The sequence below is a fragment of the Lolium rigidum genome, chromosome 6, assembly GCF_022539505.1.
Source record: "Lolium rigidum isolate FL_2022 chromosome 6, APGP_CSIRO_Lrig_0.1, whole genome shotgun sequence".
NCBI lineage: Eukaryota > Viridiplantae > Streptophyta > Magnoliopsida > Poales > Poaceae > Lolium > Lolium rigidum.
Window position 1 is genome coordinate 18247987 of NC_061513.1, and position 17779 is coordinate 18265765.

General features: G+C 44.3%; 1 protein-coding gene across 1 annotated transcript; it reads right to left on the minus strand.

Annotated features, from left to right (window-relative positions):
- Positions 1-2145: 2145 nt before the first annotated feature.
- LOC124661237 lies at positions 2146-4817 on the minus strand. The gene is made up of 6 exons (XM_047199100.1): positions 4519-4817; positions 4156-4262; positions 3786-4061; positions 3540-3707; positions 2807-2896; positions 2146-2684 (listed from the first exon to the last, which is right to left on the minus strand). Exons 1-6 carry the CDS (start codon positions 4788-4790, stop codon positions 2497-2499), a joined length of 1101 nt encoding a protein of 366 aa, XP_047055056.1. The 5' UTR covers positions 4791-4817; the 3' UTR covers positions 2146-2496.
- Between the last annotated feature and the right edge of the window lie 12962 nt (positions 4818-17779).

Here is a 17779-nt window from a genome sequence, read left to right on the forward strand (position 1 = left end):
GATGCCTCTGGAAAGTTTATTATTTTCTCTAACAACCACCCTCAGTAAGTAGTCACATCTATCCTTATGAATGTAAAATGTGTTTGATACATTTATACACTATCTTTACAAACCAAAAATATGTTAGATACACTTTTACACTATGATCAACATTTACATATTTAGTGTCCAATTTTCTTGGCAATAAATTTTAATTGTACAATTCTTGCAGAAATCTTTAGAAATAATTTTATTGTAACATCCAAAAAAATTGAAATTTTGGAATATTTTTTCAATACAAAATGGTTTATATTGTAGACCTGGCTGAAAATCTAGGAGAAACTAGAACTTTAAAATTGTTTCCCAACCTTGTGGTGTGGTGTTCAAAATAAATAATCGATTTTAGTTTCCTCTTTAAACCCAAGCTCATTTTGAAAGATTCAACGAATAGTTAAAGTGCGCAAAAGTCATAGGTTTCGAAATAATTGATTTTATCTTTCTCTTTAAGACAAAACCTGTTTTGAAGTTCTACAAATGTCCCTACAATACAAAGTATCTAGAATGTTTTGGTTTCCAAAGGATTTTATTTGTTTTCTTGCATAAGACCGAAATTATGTTTCTAGATTTGTTAAATAGCCTATTAGCCCAAATACGAATTATATCTCTGTATTTTGTTTCGAGTGGAAGAGTATATTATAAATTCATGTCCCAAAATCAGGCTAAATTTTTACAGAGTTTATTTGGTATAATTTGAAGACTTAAAACTATTGCTACAAAATAGGACATAAAAAGGAATTTTTTTACAAAAAGGTGACCGGCCGGCCCAGCGACGCAGCACTGCGCGTCTCCTTTATTTGTTTTCCTGACGGAAGGACCCCACCATGGTTCATCTGGAGGGGAGATCGAGCTTCAAGAAATTGTGAACCCTCACATCTTCAACAAAATCACTTGGGTTGGAAATAACAGCAAACATGGTTTTATCCTCCACTTTAGAAATAGGCTTCTCCATGCTCTTTAAAAGAACAATCTGGAGATTGTTCCATATAAAGGAATAAGAGGATTCCAGACTACAGTGTGTAGCATCAACATCATATTGCCAAGGCCTCCCAAGAAGAATAACCTCCAGCAGCAGGAGATTGACCTCCGCACGGTTCCGAACGACTCCACGATTTCCTCGTCGATTCGGCCTCATTTTGATCCCATTTTGTTGCCCCTTTGGATCCTCTATAAATGTACCTCACATCATCTCCGTTTTATCCCCTTTGAAACCCTAGAAATAGCGGTGCCAGACTGCCGAATTTCTTCGTCGAAGTTCCGTCGCCGCCATTGCCATTGGAGCTCGACTCGAGGTTGCAGAGAACCCCGCATCCCCCTTTTCTCCCTGTGTTCTTCCCCCAGATCGACCACGTCTTCTTGACCCTTTCCCCCCTCGGCAGGAGCCCCAGACACCGCCGGAGAATCGTGGAGACGGAGACGATCAGCTGCAGGCCATCACTGTTGGGGGAATATAAAGAAAACGCCATGATCACCACTGTGACCGTCCACTGCAGCCTCAGCCAGTCATTCACTCTGTCATCGCCTAGCCGTCCGCCGCCGGCTACAACATGTTTTCTTCTAATTCTTGAGTTTTGATTTTTACGAAAAAAATCAAAAGAACACCATGGTACTGTTAGTCTAGAGTTTTACGAAACTTACAGAATTTCAGTTAGCAATAGTGTTTATAGTATTTTTACTAAGTATAATTTAAATTATGTAACTGAAAACTACTTCCTCCTATTCATATTACTTGTCACTAGTACTAGTATGGATGTATTTAGAACTAGTATCTAGATACATTTATATTAGTAGCAACTAATATGCATAGCAAGTACTGCAATTTTCTATGCAAAAGGTTGTTGTTTGTGTTGAAATGTCTATTTAAAATCTCTATTCAATAAAGAATTGCTAATAAAGTATTTTTGAACCTAAATTATTTGCAAGAGCATGCTTGCATTACTTTGTTATGTATTTTGGTAGCTCTGTACTTCATCTAGATATACTTCCCTGGCGATTGATAACGGTGTTAAAAAGGTGTATTGTCTTCCAAAGTTCAATAAATAAATCTGAAAACGAAATAGACAAATACAGCAAAAGTTCTCACGAGCACGGGTAGCACAGACAGACAGCTGGTCCTTAACCCATTTGACAAAATTGGTAACTCAAATTTAGCAGACCACTCTCTGCACACAGCACTTGAATTAGTGGGTAAAACAAGATATTTTTTGCCACCAGCTTCCCAATCTCCACATCTCTGACGATGAAATCCAGGCAAACTACAGTAAATCCAATGAATCAAGGGATGACATCATCTCTCATCAGCACTCGAACAACATAATACCGTGCTTAACATTCACTTTAAGCCCACCAGTGACACGTGTAAATCAAACCGGGTAGAGAGGTCCAACAGGAGCACACCCGCATAAGAAAGCAAGATCTGGCAGCAGCCTGCCCACCAGTGGAGAAATTCTCACCAGTTGGTCAGTCTGAACCCCAGGCATCATCACGCGCAGCTTGTCGGGCAGTAATCCGGCTCCTCCTCGCGTCCTCCTGCTCCTTCCGCTCACCAGCACTAATGCTTGTGAACTGCTTTAGCCCCATCCCGTGGGCGATCAGCCTCTGTGCTGTTCTCGCGGATGTCTTGGGCCTCGGCGTCGGCGGTTCTAGGTCTGCAGTCCGAGTAGAAAACAGTGTGAGATCTAAGTTGGAAGCTACGGTCTACAGTTCTACGCATGATCTGCAGGGAGAAGATCAAGCAAAAAAAGAATCATCAGAAGGCACAAGCTGTTACCTGTACCGTCTATTTTAGCCAAGAGATCGTCATCATCCTTTAGTGACCGCACTTTGTATCTTGGAGGCACACAAGCTTGTGCCTCACTAGCTACAGGACAATAGGCCAGAATGCAGCAATGAGAATGCAATGAATAAAGGCAGAAACCAGAAGTAATTGAAATATTACAAGTTCATATCATCAGCATCAAGTACTAAGTTCCAGCAGGACGGAATAAAAAACTGAACCAGCATGACAGTTGTCTGAACAAAACCAACACTAGTAGTAAAATATGAATTTTGCTTTCTATTGAAGTGTGCATTTTTCTTTCTAGATTTGACTTCAGAAATACCCATGGTTTGCCCTCGCACGTATCAAAATTACGCATATATCAATATAAAAATGAAACAAACAAAGTGCCACAGAACCTAATTGGAAGAAGGGAATTGTGTCAATTTGTTCTAATTCTAATATTTTACTGACAGAATTATGGTGAGACAGCATAATAATTTAGCTCGAAAGGTGTGGCACTGTCCTTGTACAGGAAATAAATATGAAAATGAAAATAAATTTTCTGCAATGCATCATATTGGACACGAGAGTTTTGCTTCCAATAGGTAGACAGCACGTAGTTGTACAGTTCAATAATTATAAAACCCAGGTTTAAAAAGATGTGACAAAAGTTTCTAGATCATGCTATATGAAGAGAAATGTACAGAAAGAATATCAGAAATAACCGTAAGACCCAAATTACCAGATGATGGAGTCCGAAAAACTGCAAGTGCAATAGTATCATTGACCCAGCGAATGGCAACTCCATGGTCTCCGAACTTGTCAAAAATCCTTTCCAAATCTGTTGTGCGTGTGCTAGATGGGAAGTCATACAGAACAAGAACATGCCTCGTCCCAAATCGTTTTGCACCTACAGAGCCAGACAAAAGATTAAACATGAACAAGCTAACGAGGCAGGTAAGATTATCATCCTGAATAAATAAATTACCAGTCCTGTTCTCCTGCTCGTCCTCATGGTCTTTTGATCCACTATGAGGATCAGACCCCTTGTCATCCAGATCTCTCTCTGAACCACACTGGTCACTGTACAGAACACTCTTATCGTAAAGAAAGGAACCCCTTCCCCTCCTCTTGGGCCCCGAAGACGGAGTGCTACTTTTCTCTGAAGATGGAGTGCTGCTTTTCTGTGAAGAAGACACCCTTGCCACCTGTCCGAGGGGTCGAACTGGTGTCTCGTCGCCACGATCGGCGATAGCCTCCCAATCTGCATATGCGTCAGGGAAAGAATGCAAGTTCTCAGTCCTGTCTAAGCTGTTTACGGAATCGCGCACAGAGACAGAGATCGCTAGAATTATTACCATCGTCTTCATCTTCGTTCTTCTCATCGGTGTTAGCTGAGACTTCTGAGTCCTTGGATCCCGTAACAGCCACTGGTGATGAGGAGTTCTCCGCCGTCCCACGGTCTCTTCAGTATACATCATTAGAACCAGAGCAGGAGTCAATCAGGTGACCGAAACAGGAGGCAATGGCAGATAATATTGTTCAAATTACGGTCAGTTTTTTGCGAGTCGGAGGTTTGGTATCTAAGATCACGAGCTATAAGATAAAATTCACGAAGCAATTTTTAAAAAGCACTGCCGATTGGCAGGTCTGGCTGTTCGAGCATGCGAGTATTCGGTTCAGAAGCAAGAACAGGAAGGGGAGGGAGCAGAGAAGCAAACCCTAAGGCCTGGGGGGCTTTCTCCGCGCGGAGGCGGAGGACGATAGCCCGGGAGCGGATCGCGTCGGCCTGGAGCGTGTTCCCGCGGGAGGCGTGGAGGCCGGCGAGATCGCCGAGCGCCGTGGCGAGGCGGAGGTCGGCGCCCGGTGATGCGGAGGTGGAGAGGTTGGAGACGACGGACTCGAGGAGGGAGATGGCGCCGTCGACGTCCCCGGCGTCCACCAGGTCGTCTACCTCCTCCGTCCAGCGGCCGCCGCCGGCCGCCGCGTCCATAGCTGGTGGGGTCGGACTCGGGTCTCTTTTTCGCGTAGACTGACTGACAGGTGAAGGTAGTGGTAGGCGACTCCGCTAAACTGATAAACTCAACGTTGTGATTCGCGTAGACTTTCCATTATAATTTGCTTCATGATTTAGTTACCTCGTTAATTTGCATAGAGTAAAATATGTTAGAGGTCATAGAGTTATATACATTTTTGTACCACAACTTGGACTAAATGTGCAATTTAGTACTCCGTATCACAATTTGTAAAACGAGCGTTCGCGTACCTAGATTTGACACTTTGATGTCTCATTAAAGGTGAAATATTCTTCAGTAGGTGTGACGTTTTTGTCGACAGCGAAGCGCCTGTGGTGACTTCGTCAATCTCAAAACCCGTCGGATAAAGTTTCTTCGACGAAATCTCTCAGAGGTACTAATATGGATAGGGTGTACGTACGTGCATTCATAGGGGTAAGTGTATGTGCGTACATTTGAGCATCTGCATCTGTACTGTGTTTCGCAAAAAAATACCACAACTTACACCGAGCAAACAAATAAGTCCACAACCAATCAGGAGAGGTCACGTGGGTTGTATTTTTCTACCTTGTTGCTTTTTTACCTGCGAGTCTCACCTGTCAGAACATAGAAAAAATTGAAAACAAAGTAGCGCTTGAGCAGCCTCCAAAACAAAGTTGCCACCGACGGAGACAACTTCCATAAATTGTTGTTGGACTTTATTATATTATTATGTGATTGCTGAAAAGCAATAACGTGACCTACGTACACTTTTTTTTTTAGATAAAAGATCAAAGATCCGACGTTAAATTAATAACAATTTTAACGGTGAAATAAATACACGATGTTGTGCACACACATACTAGACAAGGTTCATCCTAGGAAACACCCGCCGAAAATGCGAGCAGTTGGCACAACTAGTGCAGTCTACAAAGAGGAATAGCAAGCGCAGGACAGGATACGTTGTCGGATCGATGCTCATCCCCTATATAGCACGGTCGAACCAACAATCACCACAACCGGATAGCACCACCAATGCAAACGCCACCAATGGCCGTCCACCACCAGGAATCGACCAATAAAGCTCACCGCCAACAATGAACTCCAAGGACGAGCACGTCGAGAAACACCGCGGGTGCAGAACACAAATGAAGTTTTGCCGAGGAGGCAGTTCGAGGCGCACCTCTGCCACCCAAACAACAGAGCGCCGCACAGCGTGAGAACTCCAAGGTGACATCTTGAAGAATATGACAACGCAGGAGCGCTACCACCCGATCCGGGGATTTTGGGTTTTCACCCGGAGACTGTGGAGTAACCGCACCACCACCACGACGCCTCCAAGAAGGGAACGACATCTACAGACGCCACCGCTGTGACCTAGAAGGGCAAGGGTTCCCCCGGCAGATACACTCAACAGGCCACACGGGAGCGCTAGGGTTCTCCAATTGTTCTGATAGTTACGTGCACTACGTCATAGGATGTTACCGTTGTGAAGACTTGTTGAACGTACATCTTTTGCGTTCGCTGACAGTCCGGAGCGTGGTGGCATTGTAGGCGACGCCCCCAATGGCGTCGACGGTTGCTGTAATGAGTCAATAGAGAGCCAAAGAACAAGAAGGTGTTGCACTAACACATGCCACAACAACGAGGGAACGCCTCGCCACAAAAGAGCACAACATAGAACGAGGTGTGAATTGCAGACGCTAACGACCATGATGACGCCGTCATGGCCACGATGTGTTGCCGGACTGGCACCGCTGACCGCCATGATGTGGTGCGTGTTTAGCAGCGGAGCACGAGGAAGAGGATGTGAAAGGACACGGATGTCGCCTAGAGGGGGGTTAATAGGCGATTTAAAACTTTTACGAGATGGGCTTAACAAATGCTGAATAAAACTAGCGTTTACTTTGTCAAGCCCAAAACCTATATACTATGGTTCACCTATGTGCACCAACAACTTATACTATGCGATTCAAGCAACTATGTGATAGTAAGATATATAACTTCAAGCACGATGGCTATCACAAGGTAAAGTGCATAAGGAAAGAGTTCGCGTATAGAGATAACCGAGGCACGCTGGAGACGATGATTTATCCCGAAATTCACACTCTTGCGAGTGCTAATCTCCATTGTAGAGGTGCGGTGGCTTAGTGCTCCCGAACGCCACAAGAGGCCTCACCTTGAGGTGTGGTTGCTCGATGCACACCAACGCCACAAAGGCCTCACCCCAAGATGCGGTACTCACACCACACACCGAGCGCCACGAAGGCACCTCACCTTATTCTCCGGTGACCCTCGCCACAAAGGCCTAGGTCACGGTTCCACTAAGGGATTTCCTTCGAGGCGGAAACCGGACCTTACACAAAGGTTGGGGCACACATCCACAACTTAATTGGAGGCTCCCAACAAATCGCTACAAAGGCCTAGAATACGTCTAGGGTTTCAAGAACCCAAGAGTAGCAACCTTCTTGCTTTCACTTCCACGAATCGTCGTGGAGAAGTCAAACCTATGCACCAAATACAATGGCAAGAACACCGCAAAGATGCTCAAATCCTTCTCTCTCAAATTCCAACAAAGCTACAAAAGCTATTGGGGGAATAAGAGAGGAAGAACAAAGAGAAGAACCCAAAATTCTCCAAGATCTTGATCCCAAAGATTCACTCACAAAGAGATGATATGGTTTGGCCAAAGTGTGGATCTAGATCTCCTCTCTCTTTTCCCTCAAAAGGGGGCAAGAATCATGGAGGGATTGAGAGATAGGGCAAGCTTCTCAAGATCAACAATGGAGGAGAGAGAGAGTGGGAGAAGCAACAGTCCAAGGAGGAAGAAGGGGGGTATTTATACCCCCAAGAAAATCGAGCCGTTGCAGAATATTCGGGGGCGGATTATCCGGCCTAAGTAAGGGTCGAATTATCCGGCCACCCCGGATTATCCGGCCTCCTGGAAAAGTCCGGCCAAATATCCGGCCTGGATCCAGGGGAGTACTGAGAGCCTCGCCGAAAAGTCCTTAGCCGTTTTTAGGGGCCGCATATTGTGCAAATATCCGGCCCGGATTATCCGGCCTAGCGAACTTGTAAAAACATTATCTAAAGATACGTAGCTCCGAATTGAGTGAAACCAATTTTGTTGGAAAGAGGACGACAAGAGCTACCCAAAAAACCAGTGGGGGTGATTTTCTATTATTTTTAGAGGTGCAACACCTCAACACGAGAAACCGAGAAAATCACCAAACTCGAAAACACAACAAGTGAACTATGCAAAATCCGTTTTCGATGAACTAGAGATTGTCATGAGAATAAGCAGAAGCTCTAAAACATCACATGGATAAGATCCAAATAACAACCAAGAAAGATGATGCAAGGATGCAAAGGTTTGAGCTCTCCGAAGGATACGATCAAGTTACTCACTCGAGAGACCTCTTGATAGTACGACAACTAAACTATAAACCGGTTCCAACTACACCATGAGGCCGGTGAGAAAGAAACCCTATCAAGAGCAAATCTTAATCTTGCGCATTCCACTTGAGCTTGATGATGAAGGTCTTGACCGCAACAAGATGGAACGTGATACGTCTCCGACGTATCGATAATTTCTTATGTTCCATGCCACATTATTGATGATATCTACATGTTTTATGCATACTTTATGTTATATTTATGCATTTTCCGGCACTAACCTATTAACGAGATGCCGAAGAGCCAGTTGCTGTTTTCTGCTGTTTTTGGTTTCAGAAATCCTAGTAAGGAAATATTCTCGGAATTGGACAAAATCAATGCCCAGGGGCCTATTTTGCCACGAAGCTTCCAGAAGACCGAAGAGAAGACGAAGTGGGGCTACGGGGCGCCGCCACACTAGGGCGGCGCGGCCCAGGGGGGGCCTGCGCGGCCCTAGCGTGTGGGGCCCCCGTGACGCCTCCTGACTTGCCCTTCCGCCTACTTAAAGCCTCCGTCGCGAAACCCACAGTACCGAGAGCCACGATACGGAAAACCTTCCAGAGACGCCGCCGCCGCCAATCCCATCTCGGGGGATTCAGGAGATCGCCTCCGGCACCCTGCCGGAGAGGGGAATCATCTCCCGGAGGACTCTTCACCGCCATGGTCGCCTCCGGAGTGATGTGTGAGTAGTTCACCCCTGGACTATGGGTCCATAGCGGTAGCTAGATGGTCGTCTTCTCCTTATGTGCTTCATTGTCGGATCTTGTGAGCTGCCTAACATGATCAAGATCATCTATCCGTAATGCTATATGTTGTGTTTGTTGGGATCCGATGGATAGAGAATATTATGTTATGTTGATTATCAATCTATTACCTATGTGTTGTTTATGATCTTGCATGCTCTCCGTTATTAGTAGAGGCTCCGGCCAAGTTTTTACTCTTAACTCCAAGAGGGAGTATTTATGCTCGATAGTGGGTTCATGCCTCCATTAAATGCGGGACGAGTGACAGAAAGTTCTAAGGTTGTGGATGTGCTGTTGCCACTAGGGATAAAACATTGATGCTATGTCCGAGGATGTAGTTAGTGATTACATTACGCACCATACTTAATGCAATTGTCTGTTGTTTGCAACTTAATACTGGAAGGGGTTCGGATGATAACCTGAAGGTGGACTTTTTAGGCATAGATGCATGCTTGGATAGCGGTCTATGTACTTTGTCGTAATGCCCAATTAAATCTCACTATACTCATCATATCATGTATGTGCATGGTCATGCCCTCTCTATTTGTCAATTGCCCAAGCTGTAATTTGTTCACCCAACATGCTATTTATCTTATGGGAGAGACACCTCTAGTGAGCTGTGGATCCCGGTCCATTCTTTTACATCAAATACAATCTCTTGCAATACTTGTTCTACTGTTTTACTGCAAACAATCATCATCCACACTATACATCTAATCCTTTGTTACAGCAAGCCGGTGAGATTGACAACCTCACCTTGTTTCGTTGGGGCAAAGTACTTTGGTTGTGTTGTGCAGGTTCCACGTTGGCGCCGGAATCCCTGGTGTTGCGCCGCACTACATCCCGCCGTCATCAACCTTCGACGTGCTTCTTGGCTCCTACTGGTTCGATAACCTTGGTTTCTTACTGAGGGAAAACTTGCTGCTGTGCGCATCACACCTTCCTCTTGGGGTTCCCAACGGACGTGTCATCTACGTGCATCAAGACTGTTTTTCTGGCGCCATTGCCGGGGAGATCAAGACACGCTGCAAGGGGAGTCTCCACAATCCAATCTCTTTACTTTGTTTTTGTCTTGCTTTATTTTATTTACTTTTTCTTGTTTGCTGCATTATATCAAAACACACAAAAATTAGTTGCTAGCTTTACTTTATTTACTGTCTTGCACTCTATATCAAAAACACAAAAAAATTAGTTACTTGCATTTATTTTATCTAGTTTGCTTTATTTACTACTTGCTAAAATGGGTACTCCTGAAAATACTAAGTTGTGTGATTTCACAACCACAAATAATAATTATTTCCTATGCACACCTATTGCTCCACCTGCTACTACAACGAGAATTCTTTGAAATTAAACACTGCTTTCTTGAATCTTGTTATGAGAGAGCAATTTTACGGGTGTTAGTTCGATGATGCTGCTGCCCATCTTAATAATTTTGTTGAACTATGTGAAATGCAAAAGTATAAGGATGTAGATGGTGACATTATAAAATTAAAATTGTTTCCTTTCTCCTTAAGAGGAAGAGCTAAAGATTGGTTGTTATCTCTGCCTAGAAATAGTATTGATTCATGGACTAAATGTAAGGATGCTTTTATTGGTAGATATTATCCTCCCGCTAAAATTATATCTTTGAGAAGTAGCATAATGAATTTTAAGCAATTAGATAATGAACATGTTGCTCAAGCATGGGAGAGAATGAAATCTTTGGTAAAGAATTGCCCAACCCATGGACTAACTACTTGGATGATCATCCAAACCTTTTATGCAGGACTGAACTTTTCTTCGCTGAACCTATTGGATTCAGCTGCTGGAGGTACCTTTATGTCCATCACTCTTGGTGAATCAACAAAGCTTCTTGATAATATGATGATTAATTACTCTGAATGGCACACGGAAAGAGCTCCACAAGGTAAGAAGGTAAATTCTGTCGAAGAAACCTCTTCCTTGAGTGATAAGATTGATGCTATTATGTCTATGCTTGTGAATGATAGGACTAATGTTGATCCTAATAATGTTTCGTTAGCTTCATTGGTTGCTCAAGAAGAACATGTTGATGTAAACTTCATTAAAAATAATAATTTCAACAACAATGCTTATCGGAACAATTCTAGTAACAACTATAGGCCATATCCTTATAATAATGGTAACGGTTATGGTAATTCTTATGGGAATTATTACAACAATAATAGGAACACACCCCCTAGACTTGAAGCTATGATTAAAGAATTTATTAGTACACAAACTGCTTTTAACAAATATGTTGAAGAAAAGCTTGGGAAAATTGATATACTTGCTTCTAAAGTTGATAGTCTTGCTGCTAATATTGATCTTTTGAAATCAAAAGTTATGCCTAATGAAAATCATAATAATAAAATTGTTACTACAGAAAATGCCATCCAAGTTAGAATTAATGAGAATATAAGATTGATGGCCGAATTGCGTGCTAGGTGGGAGAAAGAAGAAAATGCTAAAGAAGATAATATAGCTAAAGTTTGGACTATTACCACCACTAGCAATGCTAATGCTCCACATGTTTACGCACCTCCTACTAATAATGGTAAAAGGATTGGTGTTGGCAATGTTTCCACTTCTAATGCAAAGTCCGCAAAGCTGCGGAAGCTGCTAAAAGCTGCTTGAAACTGCCGTGATAAAGCTGCTGAAATTTTTTCCAACATTGGGGATGATGATCCCATTGCTTTAGATTATAATGGTTTGGATTTTGATGATTGCCACATCTCACGAAGTTATAAAGTTCTTACAAAAACTTGCTAAGAGTCCTATTGCTAGTGCTATAAACTTGGCTTTCACAAAACATATTACAAATGCTCTCATAAAAGCTAGAGAAGAGAAACTAGAACGTGAAGCATCTATTCCTAGGAAGCTAGAGGATGGTTGGGAGCCCATCATTAAGATGAAGGTCAATGACTTTGATTGTAATGCTTTATGTGATCTTGGTGCAAGTATTTCGTTATGCCTAAGAAAATTTATGATATGCTTGACTTGCCACCATTGAAGAATTGTTATTTGGATGTTAATCTTGTTGATAATGCTATAAAGAAACCTTTGGGGAGGATTGATAATGTTCGTATTATGGTTAACAATAACCTTGTCCCCGTTGATTTTGTTGTCTTGGATATTGAATGCAATGCATCTTGTCCCATTATATTGGGAAGACCTTTTCTTCGAACTGTTGGAGCTATCATTAATATGAAGGAAGGTATGGAACACTTCCCTAGAAAGAGAATGAAGTTACCTTTTGATTCTATTATTAGAACAAATTATGATGTTGATACTTCGTCTCTTGATAACACTTGATATACACTTTCTGCGCCTAGCTGAAAGGCGTTAAAGAAAAGCGCTTATGGGAGACAACCCATGTTTTTATTACAGTACTTTTATTTTATATTTGAGTCTTGGAAGTTCTTACTACTGTAGCAACCTCTCCTTATCTTAGTTTTGTGCATTGTTGTGCCAAGTAAAGTCTTTGATAGTAAGGTTCATACTAGATTTGGATTCTATGCGCAGAAACAGATTTCTTTGCTGTCACGAATCTGGGCCTAATTCTCTGTAGGTAACTCAGAAAATTTTGCTAATTTACGTGAGTGATCCTAAGATATGTACGCAACTTTCATTCAATTTGAGAATTTTCATCTGAGCAAGTCTGGTGCCTCAATAAAATTCGTCTTTACGAACTGTTCTGTTTTGACAGATTCTGCCTTTTATTTCGCATTGCCTGTTTTGCTATGCTTGATGGATTTTTCTGTTCCATTGACTTTCAGTAGCTTTGAGCAATGTCCGAAGTGTTAAGAATGATTATGTCACCTCTGAACATGTAAATTTTAATTGTGCACTAACCCTCTAATGAGTTGTTTTGAGTTTGGTGTGGAGGAAGTTTTCAAGGATCAAGAGAGAAGGATGATACAATATGATCAAGGAGAGTGAAAGCTCTAAGCTTGGGGATGCCCCGGTGGTTCACCCCTGCATATTTTAAGAAGACTCAAGCGTCTAAGCTTGGGGATGCCCAAGACATCCCCTTCTTCATCGACAACATTATCAGGTTCCTCCCCTGAAACTATATTTTTATTACATCACATCTTATGTGCTTTGCTTGGAGCGTCGGTTTGTTTTTGTTTTTGTTTTTGTTTGAATAAAATGGATCCTAGCATTCATTGTGTGGGAGAGAGACACGCTCCGCTGTTGCATATGGACAAATATGTCCTTAGGCTTTACTCATAGTATTCATGGCGAAGGTTGAATCTTCTTCGATAAATTGTTATATGGTTGGAATCGGGAAATGCTACATGTAGTAATTCTAAAATGTCTTGAATAATTTGATACTTGGCAATTGTTGTGCTCATGTTTAAGCTCTTGCATCATATACTTTGCACCTATTAATGAAGAAATACATAGAGCTTGCTAAAATTTGGTTTGCATAATTGGTCTCTCTAAAGTCTAGATAATTTCTAGTATTGAGTTTGAACAACAAGGAAGACGGTGTAGAGTCTTATAATGTTTACAATATGTCTTTTATGTGAGTTTTGCTGCACAGGTTCATCCTTGTGTTTGTTTCAAATAACCTTGCTAGCCTAAACCTTGTATCGCGAGAGGGAATACTTCTCATGCATCCAAAATCCTTGAGCCAACCACTATGCCATTTGTGTCCACCATACCTACCTACTACATGGTATTTCTCCGCCATTCCAAAGTAAATTGCTTGAGTGCTACCTTTAAAATTTCTATCCTTTACCTTTGCAATATATAGCTCATGGGACAAATAGCTTAAAAACTATTGTGGTATTGAATATGTACTTATGCACTTTATCTCTTATTAAGTTGTTTGTTGTGCGATAACCATGTTCCTGGGGACGCCTGATGGCGTGTATTTCACACGTTCGTTGGGCAACCCCAAGAGGAAGGTATGATGCGCACAGCAGCAAGTTTTCCCTCAGAAAGAAACCAAGGTTTATCGAACCAGAAGGAGCCAAGAAGCACGTTGAAGGTTGATGGCGGCGGGATGTAGTGCTGCACAACACCAGAGATTCCGGCGCCAACGAGGAACCTGCACAACACAACCAAAGTACTTTGCCCCAACGAAACAGTGAGGTTGTCAATCTCACCGGCTTGCTGTAACAAAGGATTAACCGTATTGTGTGGAAGATGATTGTTTGCGAGAGAAAACGGTAAAACAAGTATTGCGAGCAGATTTGTATTTCGGTATTAAAAGAATGGACCGGGGTCCACGGTTCACTAGAGGTGTCTCTCCCATAAGATAAAAGCATGTTGGGTGAACAAATTACGGTCGGGCAATTGACAAATAGAGAGGGCATAACAATGCACATACATGTCATGATAAGTATAGTGAGATTTAATTGGGCATTACGACAAAGTACATAGACCGCCATCCAACTGCATCTATGCCTAAAAAGTCCACCTTCAGGTTATCGTCTGAACCCCTTCCAGTATTAAGTTGCAAAGCAACAGACAATTGCATTAAGTTGTTGACTGCCAAAACCCACCGGCGGGCAGCGGCCTTGTCAACACTGTAGAGCCGGGGGGAGCCTAGAGCTGCGGCTGGCTGAGACCCCTCCGAGCGACGGCCCGCAATGCTCTTCTGGTCACACGCGGCGTTGCGAAGTGCAGGGCGTGCCACCGACCTATACACGGTCGGGAAGGTGATGAGATTGCCTCGCTTAGTTTCCTGCGGGGCATACATGTAAACGTTAAATACGAGCCTCGATCGGCTCTCGGGTTATCTCGTGAATCGGCTCAAAGAGCCGATCCACCCATGATCCGTACGGGGTGTACGAATACTTGGTGGTCCTGCTTGATCAAGATGAAGCTAATGAGATCTACGACGATTTAGGGTTTTCACCACATAATCGGATCATCCTACTCCGAGGTTGGGCCGGATGGCCACGCACGGTGCTCGTAAGCCGATCCTAAACGAGGCCAAAAAACCAACATGAAGTTGATCCTAGGAACATCCCGTTTAGGACTTGCGAACGCCACCCTACGTGCCACGGGATCCTCCCCCTTTGTAAGGCCAAACTATTGCGAGATATTAAACTAATCCTTGTAGAACAAGGAGCAATCGTAACGGATCAGATCTACTAAATAATGATCAAGCGGGGTGCCGCCCCCACACTGAGATAGGCGCGAGGACGGCTAGATATGCAAGGGTTGCACTACGTAAGCATGCTTAAACGAAGAACAATGCTAACCCTAACACATCTAATGATAACTACGTTGCTCGCCATCAAAAGCGCTTCGATACGAGCAACGCATGAACAACGTGGGGCTTGTGCTGCCTAGATCGCAAGATGCGATCTAGGCAGCATGTCGCTACCCGATAGAAACCCTCGAGATGAAGGAGTTGGCGATGCGCCGAGATTGGTTTGTTTTTGGGGTTGAACGTGAGTTGTTGTTTATTCCATAAACCCTAGGTACATATTTATAGTCCAGCGGACTTTCTAATGTGGGCGTGCACTAAACCGTGCACGACTAAAATTCTATCTCTTATAATAAACTACTAAATAAAGATACACGGGCAATTCAGCCCAAGACCCTTCGTGCCAGGCCGCCTTAGAATCCTTCCACAGGTAATCTTCCAAGCCCGGCCCACCTCTGGATTCGTCTAAAATCTGGTGATAACACATGCCCCCCTGGTTTTGGAAATAACATTTCCAAAATCATTATGCTTTCCCTTCGAGAGGTCACGTCGTAGCGAGAGCAGAGCCGTTACGAGCATCCGTCATCATTATGCCCTGTCTTCTCGGCTTCTCTAAAAATCCTGACAGCTTTAGCATCGATCCCTTGGAAGTTGTAATGGCATTAATCCTTCACCAGATTCATCATTATTTAACCGCGCCGACTGGTTAGCTCTCTCTCATATCCTCTATTCCATCCCAGCTATCGGCACCAAAAAACCCTCTCCTCCTGTAGCAATGTCTTCCTCTTCCTCTTCTCTCTCAAAACTCTTCCCCCAATCTTCGCCGAAGAAGAAGACCGAGGGCAGCCTCCACCCCGCAGTGAATCCCTTCTCCTCCGACAAGGAGGAAAAAGAAGGAGAAGCAGCGAAGGCCAAAGCCTCTCCTTCCGCCCAGCTCCCGCCGAGGAAGCGCCCCGCATGTGGGCGGACAGCGAGGACGAGGATGATGACGAGGAGGAAGAGGAGGAGGATGACTCCTCCTCCTCCATCGGGTACCCGCCGACCAAGCGCTTCCGCTCACGGGCGGACAGCGAGGATGATGATGATGACGAGGAAGAAGAGGCTCCGGCCAAGGGCCGGGGCAGCGGCGACGAAGAGCTCCACGGGAGCAGCGCCGACGACGTCGACGGCGGCGATGACGAGGACAGCGACGACTAGTAGTATAGGACTAGTAGTAGTAGTGCACTAGGCACCGGATCCCTCTTTTGAGAGCCATCGGCTCTTTCTTGTAAAGCCGCTCCTTGGAATTAATGAAATTGTTCTTTCCATTTATCCTTTAATCGCTCCAATTTCATTCCCTCCGTTTGCCATGCTAAGACCGACCAGCAATGCGTCGGACTTCTTTCCTTTCTTGCAGCAACAGCACAGTCCAAGCCCTGTACTAGGCATCGGCTTTTCCTTCCCAGTTCCTGCCTGAGACGGCCATGATGCAGCCGCAGCCGAAGTGACCCTAATCGGCTCTCAAGAACAGGGCATCTTCCAGGCTTGTTGCCCCCCGAGTCTCAGCCAATGCAAAACAGAGACGAGGAATACGCGCATGAACTGTGTAAACCTGGGCCTGATCGTATGTGGGGAAGTTCCTTATGCAGCGTCAGCCGATTTGAACACAAACCGGCTTCTCTGAGCGGAAAGCCTTCAAAGTGAGCTGCCCCCCGAGCTCTTACTCGAGGCGAGAATGTGCCACAGCCGATCCTCTTTTCTTCCTCCGTCGGCCGATAATTTTTCGTTTCAGTTGTTTCTTGATTCTGAAGTCGATGCCTGCTTGCATCGGCTTTCATGTCCTTAAGTCGATGCCTGCTGCATCGGCTGTGCTCGAAAATTTTCGAATTTTCACTTTTATTTTTACGGCCGACCTGTGCATCGGCCCCATATTTCAATACCCGTCAACAAAAGATGAGATGCTTCTGTTGTACACCCTCATATTTCCATATACCTGGGTGCCCCCCCGAGCCGATTCTGTCAAGAAAATTGATGGTATCGGCTCCGTTGGACAACATGTTGAACCCGAGCAGAAAGGTAGGTGAGGATAATTTTGGCCGATTGCTGGAATCGGCCTCCACGTTGCTTGTTCGTTGAAGGTTTTGTAAGTTCCCTTCGTAAATTTTTGGGGCCGATCACAAGGATCAGCCTCTCCTGGTTTGCCCATTGGTTTGATCTTGCTACTTGGTCAAGCTGGATGAAACCAACCCAACCTCTCGACTTGATGCGCCTGTCGTCGTCCACCTTGTGTGCTCCGTAGAGTCGTGGAGCGCTACGCTCTGCCGGCAAGACGAGTACCATGTTTGTGCCGGCCGATGTCTCATCATCGGCTTTCCTCCGTTTAGGGCGCCACTCCATTTTCCGTGGACGACCCTCTTCATCCGGGGTTCGCTGAACCTTTGCGGCCAGATCGGGCCGCGCCTTTCTTAGCGTATGCAGGTACAACCTTTCGGCTTCCTCCGGGCCGCGCAATCGCTGAACCTCGCGCTTCGGGAACGGCTGAGTCCGTCGGGGCACCACCTTGGCCGGTGGTACTCGTCTTCTTCCACTTCTCCCTCGTCTTCGAATCTTCAAGATCTGCCCAACGAGGTGACTCAGCCGCGTTTGCTTCGTGGTGGGAGAG